The following is an 18174-nucleotide window of genomic DNA, read 5'->3' as shown; positions in this document are numbered from 1 at the left end:
ACTTAAAAAAACTTTGAGGCCGCCTTCTGTTTCATCAGACTGTGGCTTTGTGGGCACATTCCAGACTATGTAAATTGCAAATCTTCCAGCTGTTTTATGAATGTTGGTATACTGATGTCAGTTCTAGGAAAGTCATGCAACCTTCACCCGGAGTCTTGTATTAAAACTGTAAAATTGTTTCATTCACAGTCTAACAGACAGGGGGGGGGGGGGGAAACGGTCTCCCTAAGCACTGGTCCCAAAACAATATTTAGGCAGAAACTAGAAACTTCTAAGCCCGAGGTTTAGGACTGTGAGGAAGTGGAAAAAGGAGTAAAAACAAAAGTTACAGATCTGCATTAAAATCAGATATGGGGACACAGGATGAGGCCTTTTAAGTTTTTATGTATATATCTGTGCGGAAACCCCACGTGAAACGGAAGTTAAAATGTATCGTTTACTAGCAGAAAGGTTGGTCCTGATTCTGATATTAGCTCGTCAGTAAAAGTTGGCTAACCTTGTGTACAGTACACACCTTATGGAGGTCTGTGTGTACAAAGGTTGGCACTTGGCAGACAGTCCTTGTTAACAGGCAGGAACACGTGTAACAGCGGTGGGCGGAGCGGAAAACTATAAACACCAACTACGGCTCACTTCTACTAGCTATGATTTAACTGCTATAGCCACTAGTACCACACATGGTACCTAGCTAGGATCTGAAAAAAATGTGTTTTTTTTGCACAAAATAACTGATGCGCAAAATGCGATGCTATCCACACGCTTATCTCCTGTGCACGGTATTTACATTCTTCTCCTTGCTGTATGTGTACAGTCAGCTTGCCTCCACCTTGGAGGACAGGGACGAGCGGTCTGGAGGAGGCAGGATATCCGGCAGGAGCAGTCATGACGCCGGGCACACTCTCAGGAAAAGACCAGGAGTGTTAGGCCTCCGGGACCGAGAGTGGGGACAGAACAGGTACCTTTTAGCAAGCCGTGACTTTTTGTGTGTGTGACAATTAACATAATTCGTAACAGTGAGCTTTGGATGTTATTTAATCCTCCTAGTGTTTAGCTCATTAACTAATAAGATATTGCTTAAAGTTTACAAGTCATACAGGTACATTTTCAGTTATATATCTGTTGCCAGTTTGAGTATATATTCTGAAAATTGTGGTTATGCATGCTTTATATTAAATTAACACCAGTGCTAACATTGTAATCGACAGGCTTAATGTGAATTCTAACTACCTCATTAACGTCAGCTTAATGCTGGATTTAGCGGACAGCCATCTGTTAATGAACTTTAGAAGATATTTCAGCAACGATCTGATCTCTAAAAGCTATGTTCAAGAAGTTGATTACTAACTAAAGATAAAAAAAAGACCATGTTTTTATTCTGTCAGGTGTAAATCACTGTCAGTCTCTTACTGGAATCCATATTGGAGACTACCTGCTGATGATGTTTGTGGAGTGAACTGCTTATTGGAATCACCTCTTGGGTATGATTTGATTTTGTGAACATCTAAGATTATTAGTGATCAATTTTAGAATGAAGGAAGTCCCCAGGCATGTCCAGCTTTCATACTGTTCCCTGTGATGATTTTTGAATTACGACAACCAATGCACATGAAATTGCCAGGCTGTCGCAATACTGTGTACTTATCGGTTTGGTTCCATGAATCACATTACTAGACAATGATTGTTAAATATTCTTCAACACAGCAAAATCTTATCCGTGTGTGGTTTATTATATGAGCTAACATCCATTACAATGAGATTCATCATAATTCAGTTAGTCACACCCTACCTCCACCCTATTTCAGTGATAAATTGTGGGCTTGATTTTTTTCTGTCACTCATTTCTGAAGGAATCAGTACAGTGCCTTGTGTATTATTAATCGTTGAATGTTTCCACATATTGTCATGCCACAGACAGAAACTTCAATGTGTCCTACGTAATGAGCAAAGTAGTGCATAAAATGAGACATGAAAAGCTGGTTGTTAATGCGGCATTCATTTGTATTCAGTCTTCCTGAATCAGTAGTTTCTTGAACCTCCTGTTGTTACTGTTATTTTTTCAGGTTAAGTCTCTACTCTAGACCTTTGCTTAGTCTTCTTTGCAAAAACCAATTAAGCTCACACAGATTAGACGGAGAGTATCTTAGAATGTCAATTTTCAATTTGTTATCCAAATCTTCAGTTTGATTTAGGTTTGGTCTTTGACGGGACCTTTCTAACACAATTTCCTCCAAACCATTTCATTGTAGCTACGGCTGTGTGTTTAGGGTAGCTCTACTGCTGACAGGAGACTCTCCACCTCAGTCTCAAGTGCTTTTCTTTTTTGCCTTTATTTCATAACCCCGCTTTAGATTTCTCCTCAACTTTATCACTTGTCCTTTTGCTGTGTTCACTCTTCATGAGGCATTTTGTTCAATAATGTTCTCTTGAAAAACTTCAAACGCCTTTAGGAAACTTAAGTGGGATTGAATTACACACAGGTGCACTATGTTTACTAGCCACTTATGAGGGGAATGGGTTCGACTTGATTCTTTTTAAGGGTATCAGATTAAAAAGGTAGACATTTTTGAAATTTTCTTTGAAATTTTGAAAACAATAATGCACTTTTTTGTGTTTATCTGTCCAATAAAATCTGAAGAAGGTACATTGAAGTGTGTGTTTGAAATGTGACAAAATGTGAGAATGACAGATCGGTGTTAATATTTCTTTAAGGCACTGTTAATCGCTCTAGGTCTTTAGGTTTCTCTCAGTTTAGTCAGTATTCGTATTATTAAATGCAAATTTGAGGTTGTGTATGTTCAAGTTCTCACATAAATAAAAAAAACGAAATTGTCCTTAAATTGCTTGTAAATAAATTACTTAATTTTTTATAAGAAGAATTTTTACAACGCATCCATTAACTCTTTCACCACTCCTGTGTGGGTCGTGGCGTTAATTAAGCCGAGGGTTTTTATAATCGCGTTGCTGTAAATGCCTGCTTAATCTTTTCTGCTGTAAAATGACTAAATGTATGACTGATGTAATCATGTCTTGGCTGTTAGTGAGAAGTTGAGCTCTGCTACAAAAGAACCTAAAAATGACAGAAGTCACCTAGCCGTGGTGGCCTGCGGTGCCAGGCTGGAGGAAACTCTCACCATGCTGAAGTCTGCCGTCCTCTTCAGCAGAAAGCCTGTGCACATCCACATCTTCGCCGAAGATGATCTGCATTACGGCTTTAGAAATGCTGTAAGTGTGCGTCCCAACAGCAGGGAAACTTTCAAAGTCCTAGATTTGCCCCAAAAAACCTTTATGACCCTGAGGCTGGAGTGCATTTTCAATGTCTTGATAGACTTAATTGTTGAAATAAAAACAAATCTAGAAGACGGTCATCTATCATTGATTTGTTGCACCTTGTAATTCCTCCGTTCGTGTTTCCTGATAGTTTGGGATTAGCTTTAGTGAATTATTGTTCTGTGAATGGGCATTGGTGTTTGCAGCAAAACTCAAACTCAGTTGTCTTATTTCTGGATATTCTTTGCTTCTCCAATGGTTTTATAAAGGTCTTTTTATGTTTGAACTCTAAAACATTTTAAAATGAGACATTCGAAGCACAATAACGGACAGATTTCTGTGTCCTATTTTCATCCCTCAAGATGGAAATGTGGCCTGTGGCAATCCGGACAAGGTTTACATTCAACATCTATCCAATCATGTTTCCTGAGGAGAATGCAAGCGAGTGGAAAAAGCTTTTCAAGCCTTGTGCTTCTCAGAGGCTGTTTCTGCCGGTAGGTCTAAAGTCGTTTTAATCAGAAGATATTCATCAGAAATTCTTTATCTTTTTAGAAATTCTAATATTGTTTCCTGTTTTTTTTTTTCCCCAGCTAATCTTAAAGCAGGTGGATTCTTTGCTTTATGTAGACACAGATATTCTTTTTCTGCGTCCAGTGGAAGACATCTGGGGCCTACTTTCTCAGTTTAACGTGAGCCAATTGGCTGCCATGGCACCGGAGCACGAGGAGCCTCGTATTGGCTGGTACAACCGTTTCGCTCGTCACCCTTACTACGGCAAGACGGGCGTCAACTCAGGGGTCATGCTCATGAACATGACGCGCATCAGGGAAAAATTCTTCAAGGTAAAGAGTGCGATACCTACTGTCGTCTGTAGAAATATTGACCAGGCATGCTTTCTTATTGAAGTATTTATTGGAAGCTTTGGCAGCAGTCTGTTACGCAATTGATTTGTGTTGCTAATTTTTGGCCTCAGATGGTTTGAATATGGTTATGTGCTTGTTCAATCAGTTAATGACTGAAAAAGTGACACGGATGTTTAATAATAGTTTAACAAAATACCATTTCCAATGGTTCTGCTGCAGTACTCGGATCAAACAGTTGAGGTCACTCTTGTACTTTAGCTTAAAATTCCTTCAGCTTGCATAGGCTTCTCCAAAACAACTTTCTTGATGTAAAAATGACTTAAGAAAAAGACTGACTTGCCTGAAAAGCAGATTTGTTGGTTTCTTGACATAAATTGCTATAAATTCTTGGGTTGCTGTTTTTTTTTTTCCCGTTCCTTTAGAATGACATGACAGCTGTAACGCTCCAGTGGGGGGAAATTCTGAAGCCTCTTCTTCAAAAGTATAAACTCAATATCACCTGGGGGGACCAGGATCTTCTTAACATCATATTTCATCACAACCCTGGTATGTGCGACCTTATTATTGTATTGTTTATTGTATCGCATATGTTGGGAGTTTCTGTTGTTTGTTTTGTAGTAGACTGTTATTAAAGAAGCAAGTTTATGTCTTATTTATTTATTTTTCGTTCCTCTGCAGAAAGCCTGTACGTGTTTCCCTGCCAGTGGAACTACCGTCCCGACCACTGTATCTATGGCAGCAACTGTCAACAAGCTGAAGAAGAAGGTGTCTTTATTCTCCATGGTAACAGAGGAGTTTATCACAACGACAAGCAGCCTGCTTTCAGAGCCGTCTACGAGGCAATCAAACAGGTAGAAAGACACCATTATAGTTAAAAAAATTTAATAAAATTGTAAAGTTTGTTCAAAAATCATGATGGAGCAAAAAAAATATCCTGTGTAAGGTGAAATGAGTTGATGAAATTCTCTGGCTCTGTTTTCTTAGAGAGCAGTTGCATGTAGTGGCAATTTTTGATATGTCCTGGAGGGCTGTCAAATGCACTCAAAAAAAAAAAAAAAAATGATGTTGGGCTCCAATAAACCCATTGCAGCGTGACATCACAAGCATCTGCTCCACCCTTCAGTCTCCCTCTAGTTGGGAACAGAGTCACACTGCTGCGTTAAAGAAACTCAAAGAGAACTCTTAGAAGGGAATGAAAAAGCGAGGGGAACATTTTTCTCTCTTGGGGTCCATTTGAAGCTTTAGAAAATCTCCTAAGGGCCAGCTGGTTGGAGCTGCTTCTCGCTAGCCCAGGTCCCAGCGGCCTCAACAGTGAGCCAGTCTTCTTTAGATTTTAAATGTTGGGCCTTTTTAGTAATAATCATCTGTAAAGTTTTCTCTCAAAGGCAGCATTCAAAGCATTTTTACCGCAGTAATTCAAACAAATTAAAGGAGGGGGAGCACAACCCTGCTCGCTTATTATTATGCATTGCATTTACTTGCAGTTGGATAACTGATATGTACTAATTTAAACACAAATCGAGATGGTTTATTGGTTCACACACCACAGTGTGATTAAGTGTAGTCATATTTTTAATGTTCCAACCCTAGTAAGTATATAAATACAAATAAGTAGACTTGTCTGTCCATTTCTCTATGTAGCAAAAATTGTTTTTATGAAGCACAAGACCTAGCATCGAGCAGATCAGTGTTCCACTCAGAGTGCAATGTGTGCAAGAACCTCCACTGATCGTGTGTGTGTGTAAGCTATTTGGAGAAACGTTTGCTAGTCATTTTCTTATCAATAGGTGCTTCAGGCTGTGCTTTTCTATTACGGATGCATCCGCCCACCGGAGCAGAATCGATATTCTGCTAAATATTTCCTTTATCATATTTATGTTCTCCAAAGAAAGGGGAGATGCATCTTCCGAGACTCAACCACAGAAGTGGTTACATCTGTCAAGTGACAATATCAGACGTCATTTGCACAGTTTGATTCACCTTTTAAAACAAAAGGTTAAATACACATTATTTTTACACCTTCTGCCGCTGAAGGCAGCTTTGTGATGTGTGAACATAGACGGGTGTAATTTAACCGGGAAGCACAGCTGCTGTCCCACGGGGTGTGTTGTAATCTTTCCTGTTTCGCTTCGTGTTGCGGGATCTCGGATGGTCACAGCAGCAATATAATCTGGAAGGATCCAGCTGGGATACACAGCAGTGAGAAATGGAAGAAGACAGGAAAAATGAGCTCATTCTCCTCTGCGAAGGAGGACACAGCTTGTTCTTTTTTTTCCTCCTCACTACCTGATACCATAGGCAGCGTCTGCTAGAAGTGACCTTAAGGTACGGCATGCACTGAGCTGAACTTTGCTGGCAGGAAGTTGGAGCTCAGCTGTTATTTTGCTTGTAGTGGTAGTCAGGAGCAGGTGAGGCTAGATGAGGTGAAACGCATGTTGTCATCCGTTTCTGCGAGAGATGAGACGTGATGGAGCTGCTGCCTCACTCTGCCTCATGTCTTTTGTTTTGATGGAGTTGAAAACAAGACTGCATTTCAAGGACGAAACAGAGGACAAGCACTTCTGTAATAGCAGTGGAATAGATAAACAAAAATAAAAGATAAAATCAAACTTAGTGCACTGATGGTATCTTTTGTTTTTTTGGGGGGTTTTTAGGGCTGACATTGCATTATAAAATGAAACAGCCACGACAGCATAATGGCTCCACGTGCAATCGCAAATATATTTTAATTTGTCTTTGCCAAATAAGACTTGGGTTCCAGTTAGTAGGTTCATGTGAGCAGAATGTTCTTATTCCCTTGGAGATGTTTTGAATCATAATCTGATCAATTTAATCTGATTACTTTGTATGTGCCCCCTGCCACATCAATGTTTGATCAGTCCATAACCTGCATCATATCCATATCCCTCAGAGCACAGAGCCTTACTTTGGTTTCTGCCTCTCCATAAAAGCTTTTTCCACCCACAGCCACCCTGTTCTGCACTGTCAGCTGTGTGCCGAGAGCATCCAGTGTAAAGCAGCAGCGTGTGTTGCAAGGCGTCATAAAAACCGGTGTTAAAGCTCACACATGTCTCCAGAATAGGATTGATATCACATTCCTCACATAGCCTTGTTTTAGTAACAGTAGAGTGAAAGGGCTTTTGCAATTAAGCAAAAGTTCCTGCTTAATTGCCGATATCATAACCAACTTCATGTCTTTAAGGTTGACATGTTGGATCAGATGGTTATCAAACGGACACAGTTGGATATTTGAGCCTGTTAATATACAAGTTTGATATGAAAACCCACACTCATGTGCTCATAGTTTGTGTTTTTGAAATTCATTGAAATAATTTCCCTCTGGAACAAGAACAGGTAAATTTACAAAGATAGGTATGGTGACATTCATACCATTTGTAGAAGGTAAGGGACAAAATCTACACAATTCTAAAAAGTGAATTTAAGCTCTGCAGACCAAAAGAATATGCATCATTTTCATTCTCCTAGAATATAAGTGATGGTCAACATAACCCTTGTTGTGTTACATTCATCGGTTCAAACATATTTTTTTGGCTTAGCAAGCATTCATTGTATTGACTGCCCTGCTTTAACCCTATGATCTCAAAGGCTCAGCATATTCCACATCCCGAGTAAGGAGGTAAATTGGCCTGAAGTCTCTCAGTCTCTCTTCATTGTTGCTCTTTTTCGATCCCTCTTTGTTGATTTGAGCTCACTGGTCAACCTGCGGGCAGCAATCCATGAGAAGAGGAGGAGCAGCGTCATTAGGCGGGCTCCATCCATTACCAGGACAGGCCTTACCTGGCCACTATCAATGCAGGCAATGTTCTCAGCCATTAAGTAAACGAGCAGGCTTCATTATGAGGCACTCGGCCAGCTTCATCAGTCTCCCCAGCAGCAGAGAAGCACATACTGCTCATATTAGAGTCCTTGGATTTTAGGGTCTTTGTGGAAGGAAAAAAAAATAGCTTAATTCATCAAGCAAAAATTGGTCTTTGTTGCAAAATTATCCCATTAGTTCAGAGAACCACCACGCTTTCCATCCTTTGTTTCCCTCATTGTGTCTTGAAGTTTATTATCCGCCCTTCTTTCTCCATTTCCCTCGGCACCCTCCCACTTTGTTCCCACTTGTTCCTTTGAGAACAACATCCTAAAGCAGACGGTTCTGGGAAGAACTCCTATTTCCATCTCTCCAAGAGCTCCTTAGTGAGCCCTGCTCCCAAGGCAGGCTCTCTCAGTCGGCTGAGGAGCTTGCAATAAAGGCCACTACCATTACCGAGCCAAGCTCACTGAAGAGTTGTAAAATTTTTAGTGCTGATGCTAGTTTGAGACATCATGATGGCTGTGTGGACAACGTAACAGCCACATCCACATAAAAATCGATAGGTGGCTGTTAATGGCACTATATTGCCTGACGCAGTGTATGAAAGATAATAAAGAAACAGTTTTGAGTAATGTGATGCTTTGCCAAACTGGAGTCAAATAAGATGCTGTAAAATACTTGTTCCTTTTATTTACTGGAGCTATAAACGATTGCTTCTCCTCAATGTGAAAGTGAAAGGCCAGCATCTTTATCTTGTCACACTAGATGGCAGGGACCTTGGTTTCCCTGCTGGCTGGAAATCTGGAAGTTTTATCTTTGCTCTTGGAGTCAGACGGCGAGGAATATATGAGGAAGCATATTAGAAATGCTGCAGATGTTGCTTTGTCTCATACTGCCATTCTTTACTAACTCCATTTCTGTTCTTGTGATAGATATTCATATTCCACATACAATGTTAGTTGAGATATGCAACTAACATTCTTGAATTGACAGAGACCAAATTCATGATGTGGATGCATTATTAGTTCATATAAGCCAACATATAGAACAACACCTAAATATATATCAATAAAGTGCCTCTTAAGGAAGCCTGCTCATTTACCTAATGGTTAAGAACATTGCCTGCATTCATAGTGGCCCGGTTAGGCTTCTCCTAGTAATGGACGTAGACTGGCTAAGGACACTGTTTCTCCTCTTCCCATGGACTGCTGCCTGTATGTTGACCAGTGAGGTCAAATCAACAAAGGAGGATTGAAACAGAGCAACAATTAAGAGAGACTAAGAGATTTCAGGCTAATGCTAGAGGTGGATGCGGGTTTCTAAAGATGTAGCGTTATGATCCTGTTGTGGCCCACTCAAACGTAGGGTAGACCAATGAGTTGATAGTTATCCAGCCAGTCACTAACACCCTCCACAAGGAGGGTAGGGCATAAAAGCATGTTGATAAAGAAGCTGGTTGTCCATAGAGCTCTGTATCCAGGCTTGTTAGAGTAGAATGGTTGGAAAAGGTGCTTAGGAAGCAAGGATTATTGCAGCACTAACAAGATTCTGGAAAAAAAGACCCTTCAACCATTTGGAGGAAGATTCACAATAAATGGAAGTAATTGACACCAAACACAAGGAACAGTACACAGTGGCAACCCCTGCAATACAGGACCTATCCAGTACATAGGCTATGTAGTGTTCCTTGTGTTGAGTCAACCTTGAACAAGAGGCAACATCAGAAGTTTTTTACCTGTACTAAAGTGAAAAAGAATTGGACTGTAGCTTTGTGAATCAAAAAATGTAAACTTTCCATTTGGGGTCTCTCACTGTTGTTTTAGATTGATAAAGAGTCTGCCTTATTTCATAAGAATCAACTGATCCAATAATTAAAAGCATGGAATTTGATTGCACTGTTTTCCAAGTCTTGATAAGTATAGAAAAAAAAATATTTTTCTACCTTTATTACCTGTCCCGTTGCCTGTATAAATAATCCCATCTACTTACCAACCACAGTTGTTATGTAAGTGGTAACCATGGTAACCATTTGGTTGTAAGTGGTAAAAACATGCTGTTGTCAAGTAAATGGTTGCCAAATGGAAGTGGGTTGGGACAAAATGTTAAAATGTGGGTACCAATTGGAGCATGAATTGTTGAATTGGTCCCAGACCCTCTAGAAACCGAACCGTAGAATAAAATAATATCTTCCTGGTCAGATTTCTGACAACATAATGATAACCCATCCATGTTTCTTCTGACCCCAGTACTCCTTTGGCGAGGACATGGAGAGCTCCCTGCTTCAGCCACTGGAAGCGGCGTTGCAGGCAACTACGCATTCCTACTGCGGCCGATCCAGCCACTTGTTTACCAAAAGGTTAAGAGAGAGCATCAGGCTTGTTTAACCAGAAGACATGGCTAGGATCGCAAGCTAATATCAATCCAGTGCCTGATGCTTGTTGACTGATGTTCCTCCTGTGGAGATGACCTACTGGATGATGTAGTTAAGACCAAACGGTAATTTGTTTACATTGTGTATGCTGAGATTGTACGTTGAGATTATGTGAATGGGAAAATAATGATCAGAATGTGTTTTATTTTTACACATAGATAGTTTTGGTACATATCTGTCTGATGTAGACACAATAAGGACACAGATACTTTCTCACTTTTCCTGGAAAATACACTGTCTTCACTTTGCCCGGCAGAGATTACAGACATGATGCTGATAAGGACAACAATCTCTGTTTTTAATGACAATCACAATTTTTTTTTTTGCTTTTATATTCAGAGAGAGCTTGAAAAGAAGTAAAGACATTTATTTGCTTTGAGTTTCATGAGAAAACAAAATTTTGACCTAAAGAGAGTTTATTTAGTATTTTAGATTCTTAATATAATTCTGCACAAGTATTTCCTTTCTTGGTTTTGGTTAAAGACTTAAAGGTTCTCTAGATTAAACATTTCATATTAATCGGATCAGTATTTATTGGACATCTACGATGTTAACTTGAAGTATTTGTGGGTATTATTTCAAACACTCCGCTCTTCTTCATTTATTGCATATTTTATTGGACATGTCTTGTTTGTGTTTATTGCTGCCCAAACAAAATCCGTTTGTGTAACTGATGTAACTTCAAAGGGACTCTGACATCAAACCACCAAACATCATGAGGAATTTAATGATATACTTGATTATGTTTGCTTTAAAACTGGAAAATAATATTGAATGTTTAGGAAACATTTTAAAATAAATCCAAAAAATATTTCTACTGCTTCTGTTGTTTTAATTTAGAATATATAGGCTTAACATGTTTTAACATGTTAAAATGGAAAGTCGAAAACTGTCGGACCTGCAGGTTGGAAGACTAAAAAGTTTCTTCAAACTTCTCTACAATAAAACAAACAGCAGCTGTTTGTTTTGCTGTGAAGCCGTGTTTGACTGGATAATACATTCACCTACCACTTTATTAGGCGCATGAGCCTAGCCAATCATACAGCAGCAGCTCAGTGTGTTTAAGTTCCGAGATACGAAGAAACAGGATTGTATTTACTTAAAACGTGGAGTGATTGGTGATGTTAGGTCCGTGTATTTTCAGGCAGTTAGTTTTTTTGTTTTTTGTTGGGAAATCGGATAACGAGCCGTTATCCGATTTACGAATAAACGAAAAAACGAGTCTATTTTCATTTTTCATTTCAAACGAATAAATGAACTGCCTGAAAATCCACAGACCGTGTTAGTTCACCCACAAAATCCTCTCAGGTTTCCAGAGAAATAATCTGGAGATATATCCATTGACCATCTGCTATATAGATGTAAGTACCCTAGAAAGACACCAGTAGCTCAAAGGCTACTTGCTACGTCTACGACTAAGGTGTGCAGAACACCGTCTGGACTGGAGGCGGTCTCATGATTGGAGAATATTTCCTTTGTAAGCTGAGGCTGATGGTAACGCACCCTATCATCTCATTGTTGCTTCTTGAGCATAATGAGTTTGCTGTACTACAATGATCATAATGTCATTTTGGACCAAAATCACTAAAGCAATATTTATTCATCTTGTTGAGTGTATGCCACAAAGAACCATTGTAATTCCTATAAGACATAGAGTAAAAGCAAAGTGGCTAATGAACACCATGAATACTTGCACAATATAAAAACTCTGCAGGGTTGTAACATTGAATAAATGTTCTTCCTGGTTTTAGACATAACCTTTCCAAGTAATGGAGAATATGGATCATTGGTTATGTTTACTTTCACAGATAATCTATGAGTAAAATAGTAATCTAAGACTGACAGTCTCTTGTTTTCACTTCAACCTATATAATTTTGACTTTTCCACCCTAAACACTGTGCCTACTTGTTGCTCATTCCTGCCACACTGAGACCGAGCATAGACTCAATCCTTGAAGGGTGCAGTGAGCTGAAAATGAGAAATCAATGCAAGAGGAGTTGAGAAACTGTTGTTAGATGGCCAAAAGAGGAGCTGATGTGTCTGGGTCGGCAGCCTGTGGCTCTTCATTTCGCAGACGCATCGACGGACGTGCCCCGAATTGGCAACGGTTCTGTGTGATGAATTTAAAATGGACTCTATGCTAAGAACCACCTTGATGTATCCATGTTCTTGTCAAGGAGTCGCTTAGTGTGCAGCAAGTGTGGAAAAGGTTTGAAATAATTTCAGAAAAGTGATCATACATCTACCTCTGAATCTGTAAATCAATGGCAAATGAGTGTAAAACAAAACTGCAGCAAGTCCTATGGATTTATCATGAAATTAATGATTTTATTGTGTTGTACGTTTGCTGCAAATGCCCGTTAGCTCTTTTTGTCCTTCTGTCCATGCTTAGTAAAATGACACAGGGTCTGAAAAAATCTTCCAAAATGAGCTTTTGCTTAACTCCAAAATAGGATTTGTTGGATGCTGTAAAAGCATTGCCAACATTCTTTCTACTTATCTTCATGAGATTAAGCATTAAGAGTGGCCTATTTATCTCACATAACGAGCTCATACATCTGCAGGGAAATTCCCGGTGATGGTGAATATATTTAAGCGCGACCCATTTAAAGATAAATGTTTTTTTTTTCTGCTTAAAAATACAAAGTGTTTTCTGTTTTTAGGTGGACAGGCTATTGCTGCCTCAGCCTGCTTTTACTCTCCCTGAGTATGATGGTGATTGAGACCTCATCCGCCAATGGATTATTCATGTTACAGCCTGCTCTGCCTGCTCCCCATGTGGTATTCAGCAGGGATTTAAACACCTGAAATCGTTTAAAAACAACCAGGGCCAAAGTGAATCAGTACAAAGCAAAAATAAAAAAATTAAGGATAATACAATGTTCGGAATTTAAAGACATCAACATTGGAAAGGAAGCAAGAATAAGATACATTAGAGTTGTAGCAATTCTCACTTTTAATTTCCTTAAGCAGCTTTTTACAAATTTTACACAGGTATCCCCAGCCCTTGAAGTAAAAAAATAAAATAAAATAAATTCCTGTCTGCAACTTAAACCTACATGGCTTAAGATTTATGATAGACAAACAAAGTAATGCATTTTTGTCCGGTAGATAAAAAGGATTTTCATAATTATTGTTCTTTTCTTATTAAATCACACAGTGATGGATATGCACAGGACAGACCGAATAATGGCAGTGTAGAAGATGACCACAGCTGCTCCTGTGGAAGGTTGTCCTGCTAGAGTTGGCTCAGGAAGTTTAATTTGAGCTGGGTTTTCCTCCAAAAAGTATCTTACGTGTGACGACTATTTCAGGTCCCACGACAGAATTGTTGTTAGGAACCGGAAGTGGCCCACTGTAGAGGGTGAGTTAGTATTTTATTTATGGTGATGTAGATTTCTTTTTTTTAGTTTCATAAAGAGAGATCTTGTTTGCCTAAAACTTGGGGAAATCTAATTTTTCTGTGTCAGTGTATTATAGGATAAAATATAAACAATTAATGCATACGACAATCACGGGTGCAATCTAAGATTCAGTGTGGTTAAGGCGAGGCTCCAACAAGCCGAGGCATTGACTAGGCACACAGACACTATGATAAATATATACCAGTGTGCTTCTGTAATTGCCCAAAAACTAGTTATATCTTAGAAACATTAACCTTCGATGTCCTATGAAGCACTTTAGATTGCCTGGTGCTATATAAATAAATTTGCTTTGCCTTGACAGTTATTTGCTAATCAAACTAAACAGGCTGAATTTTTTTTTCTTTCCCTAGCATCCACTTCTCCCCTCTCTTCCTTTCCCACAGCCAAAATAATTTAACCAGCGAACATTTTGATCAATAATACATTTTCCAACAGTGCTGAGACAAGTATAATTGCGCTGGTACGTCAGGGCTCAAAACAATTATTGTGATTTACCATGCAGCATAAGTTATGTATGGATCATTTAGTATAATGCTGAGATGTAAATTTGCCTCTCTTAGCAGAAGAAAATTAGAAATATCCATAAGAAAATAAAATGGAAGGCTGTTTGAGGGTCCCCCATCAGAGAGTAGAAATGACAATCTGTTAGAAAGTTCAGCTTAGTGTCTTGCTCTGGTGATTTCTTACAGATTTTTTTTAATTTATTTTTTTTACCCCTCCAGGGGGTCTTTTGTGGGCTCTAGTGTCCCTTATATGATAGTAGGCTGACAGGAAACGGGGAAGGAGAGTGGGGAAGACATGCGGCAAATGTCGACGGGTCCCGGAGTCTAACCCGCGACGGCTGCGTCGAGGACTCAAGGCCTCCAAATATGGGTCGCGCTAACCACTACGCCACCACGGCGCGCCCTGTGATTTCTTACTGATTTAAGTTCATCGACACTTTGCCAGAATAAGAGATACAAAGTCTCATTTGGTGATATATATATTCTACATTTAAATAAAAATAGTTTTTGACCAATTGCATACCTTCTTTCATTTCTCACAACACAGTGACTGTTAAATGTGACACAACATGATGTTGGAAGTTACTGCTAACCTAGTCGTAAGGAAGTCAGGCTTAAATTTGAGCTCCTCGGTCCACCTGCTCTGGCCAAGCTTACTTAAAAAACAAAAAAGTTTTTCTTGTCCTTATTAATTGTTAATAATTTTCTAAAAATGAACAGCACACAGATTCTTGGAACTCTGTTTTACTGCTGCCCTTCATATTCTCAAAAGCAGGCCAAATAAGCACTTCTGAACGCTTTACAAATCAAGCTAACATATTACAAACAAATTCACAAAACGCAAGTCTTTGTAAAAGACAAGCTAACAGGTTCACAAAAAAACTTGCTACGAAGAGCTTGTTGTAGCAAGTTTTTTGTTAGCTTGTTTTTACAACAAGCTAATAAAAGCTTGCTGTAGCAAGATAACAAAGGTTAGCTGGTTGTATTCCATAGGGTGGTACATATCAACAGTTCAGTTCGGTTTCTGAAGATATTTTAAAGTTTTTCTTGACTGAATGTAATGTGAAAAGCTTTGGAGTCCTCTGGACTAAAGCTCTATCCAAGTACAGGCCATTTGCTTTTTACCATTATTCAGGTTATATAATTGAACCATATGATTCAGTGCTAAATTATTTGGATATTTTGTCTGTCTAACTTAATGAAACTGAACGTTTGTGATGAAATATAATATTTTTTGTATATAAAGGGAGTTGTGGGTTTAGTTAGGTGGTGTGTAGGGCCCATGATGTATTAGTTCAAATACACACTTGACAGAAGGGTCACCGTTATAACGACACACTTCCTTGTGCAACACTTTGGAGATTAAACTTTCAATAAATAATCAATACTCTGAGCCACTGGAGGCAGGTGGCTCCTTTCCTCTCATTCTGCAGCCATAAACAACAAGCCATCAAGAGCCTATATGAAGATCCAGAGGCCTCTCACCTCCCTCAATGAGTACAAGGCCTGTTTTATAGATGCATGACATTCAAAGGACCACAAATAAGGATGCCATTATTCAGTTTCCGCTCTTATATTAGCTTTTTATGACCCAGTTGGAGCAAATGCTATTGAGATTGAGCATTCGAAACGCACCAGTAATACTGTCTGTACGACCCTTTATAAAAGTGGGGTTATAAATAGGTTATCAATCACGTCAGCTGACCTTTTTTTCCTAGTAAAACGTCTCATTGGGAAGCTACATCTGAGCACAGAGACCCTAAAGCAAGCTGAAATCAATGCCTCGCCAAATATTATTGCTCAGTAATATTCTCCTTTATTCAGTAGCCTGCACTTTCCTGATTACTCTGTGTAGACACTACTGACAAAGAGCATTAACGAACTGAGAATTTGATTCACTGAAACTGATTGAATGTGCACTTCTACGCCCATATGACCGCAGCCAGAAGCTAAACGTTGCCTGTAAACTGATCGTCAAGAATCTGATTGTATTGTTTGCTTCAGCCTTGAGCTGCCATCGTGACATCAGTTTTTAAGTGTCATTTTCAGTTTGATGCAAGTCTTTGCAATTAGTTAACGTGCACCGCAAATCTGTAACAAACTCCCAGGAAACCACAAAAGCGCTGGAAGATTGAGCTCCGTCACATCAAGGATAAAAACCCATTGGTTTCGAAATGCCTTTGATTGTCAGTAACTGGAACATTGATCAACATATTTTATGTGTTCTTGCCTGATCATTTTGATGATGGCATTTGGCAAAATGTAATGTTTGTTTCATAACTGATGACTGTATGATGTTTTTGTATGCTGTTGTAAAGTTTGCCTAGCAAACTTCATAGTTTACTCATTGTCATTTTCATTCATCTGTTTAGTCCCTTGAGTCCTCAACCTAATATACTGTGGGTTACTTCATTTTCTTGTGCGTGCATCCCTCCTCCAGTGGCATTTCCTAATGAATGTAACTCTCCAAGGCCCTCGCACAGAGGTTGCAGCGATGACTATTGGAGCAACTCGACCTATGAGTGGTGGCTTTAATTGTTTTTTCCCAGAGTCTGACAGCAGACAACACATGATGGATTTGCTGGACCACCCACCATATAGGATGCTGTGTACATAAGCTAATAACTAATCAAAGTTTCAGGGAAATGAGACAGTGAGACTTAATGATTTTTAACTGTGGTATTTGTAAAGTTCTTTTTAGGACAAGAAAGTGTCTCATATGAATTTGAGAGTACAGTGACTGCCAAAAGTATTTATATCATTTGAACTTTTAATAGTTGTCACATCAAGACCACATGCTTGATAGACCAAATGTTATGAACCAACAAAAAAAATGTGCATATTTATGAAATAGAAGGACAATGTTTATTTATTTTCTTTTTTGTACTTTCTCCAAATCAAAATTTTTGGAAGTGTGGCGAGCGTTCATATCCGGCCCCCATTACTCTGACACTACAAATAGAGTCAAATGCAACAAAATATCTTCAAATTTCTCGTATTTAAAAAAGAAAGAAAAAAAAGATTATGCTTTTTAAAGCTACTATAAAGCCAGCTGTTCACTGCTTTCTTATAAAAATACTGTTTGAAACACCACCCAAAAAATGAGATTGTGGCACTACATAGCCTAAAAAATCATTACTGTCATTAATCTATTTTTGAAAGGCAACCATAAAATATTTTGTTAGCAGTGGCAAAAGGAGAAACACTGTAAAATAAAGCAATAAAAAGATTTGCTCAGAGTTTGCCACAAGCCTTGTTGAGGACACAGAAGACATGACAGAAGTTGTTCAGATAACACGATGTGTGGTGGAACACCGACACTGTACATCACGCTGAACACGGTGGTGGCAGTATCATGCAATCGGGACAGTTTTCTTCCTGCAGGAGGAAGAAAATTCTTCAGATTTTCCTCCTGCTAAAGAAAATCAGCAGGAAGATGCTTAGATTGGACAATCTGCTGTCCAGTCTAACCAGATTGGACACAAAGACGAATACAGCCAAAGACAGAAATAATTTATTGTTTTGCCTCACATTTATGCACTTTTTTTTGTGTTGGTAACATAAATTACAACTTATCTTGTGGCAGTATTGTCACAAAATACTTTTGCACCATTTACTGTTACTGTTCCACAACTCTACTGAACTCCGTCGACCTCTCGGACCATTGGTTCTTGTTAGAAATGTGTTTAAACTGTGTGTTTCAGGTGAAGACATGCTTGCCATGTGGAACTTGTTAAAATCTAATTTCAAGCTAAAATTTGAAATTAGAGTTGTGTTTCTTGCCCCCTCCAAGGCAAGTAGTGAGACATGTTAGAGCAATAATACAATTTAAGCTTACCAATAGCAGTGGCACACAGATTGCAC

General features: G+C 39.0%; 1 protein-coding gene across 2 annotated transcripts; it reads left to right on the top strand.

The window, feature by feature from the left end:
* The first annotated feature begins 523 nt into the window (after window positions 1–523).
* gxylt1a (glucoside xylosyltransferase 1a) lies at window positions 524–11195 on the top strand. 2 transcript variants are annotated; one of them, XM_032549223.1, is made up of 8 exons: window positions 524–955; window positions 1383–1478; window positions 3039–3222; window positions 3630–3761; window positions 3858–4109; window positions 4553–4676; window positions 4809–4981; window positions 10197–11195. In XM_032549223.1, the coding sequence occupies exons 1-8, from the start codon at window positions 732–734 to the stop codon at window positions 10332–10334; spliced, it is 1323 nt and encodes a 440-aa protein (XP_032405114.1). In that variant the 5' UTR covers window positions 524–731; the 3' UTR covers window positions 10335–11195. The 2 variants fall into 2 exon arrangements, with proteins under 2 accessions (XP_032405114.1, XP_032405123.1); XM_032549232.1 differs by lacking the exon at window positions 1383–1478 and having other exon boundaries at window positions 525–955.
* The last annotated feature ends 6979 nt before the right edge of the window (window positions 11196–18174 follow it).

The sequence above is a fragment of the Xiphophorus hellerii genome, chromosome 2, assembly GCF_003331165.1.
Source record: "Xiphophorus hellerii strain 12219 chromosome 2, Xiphophorus_hellerii-4.1, whole genome shotgun sequence".
Classification (NCBI taxonomy): Eukaryota; Metazoa; Chordata; class Actinopteri; order Cyprinodontiformes; family Poeciliidae; genus Xiphophorus; species Xiphophorus hellerii.
This window is presented reverse-complemented; position numbering and strand designations above follow the sequence as displayed.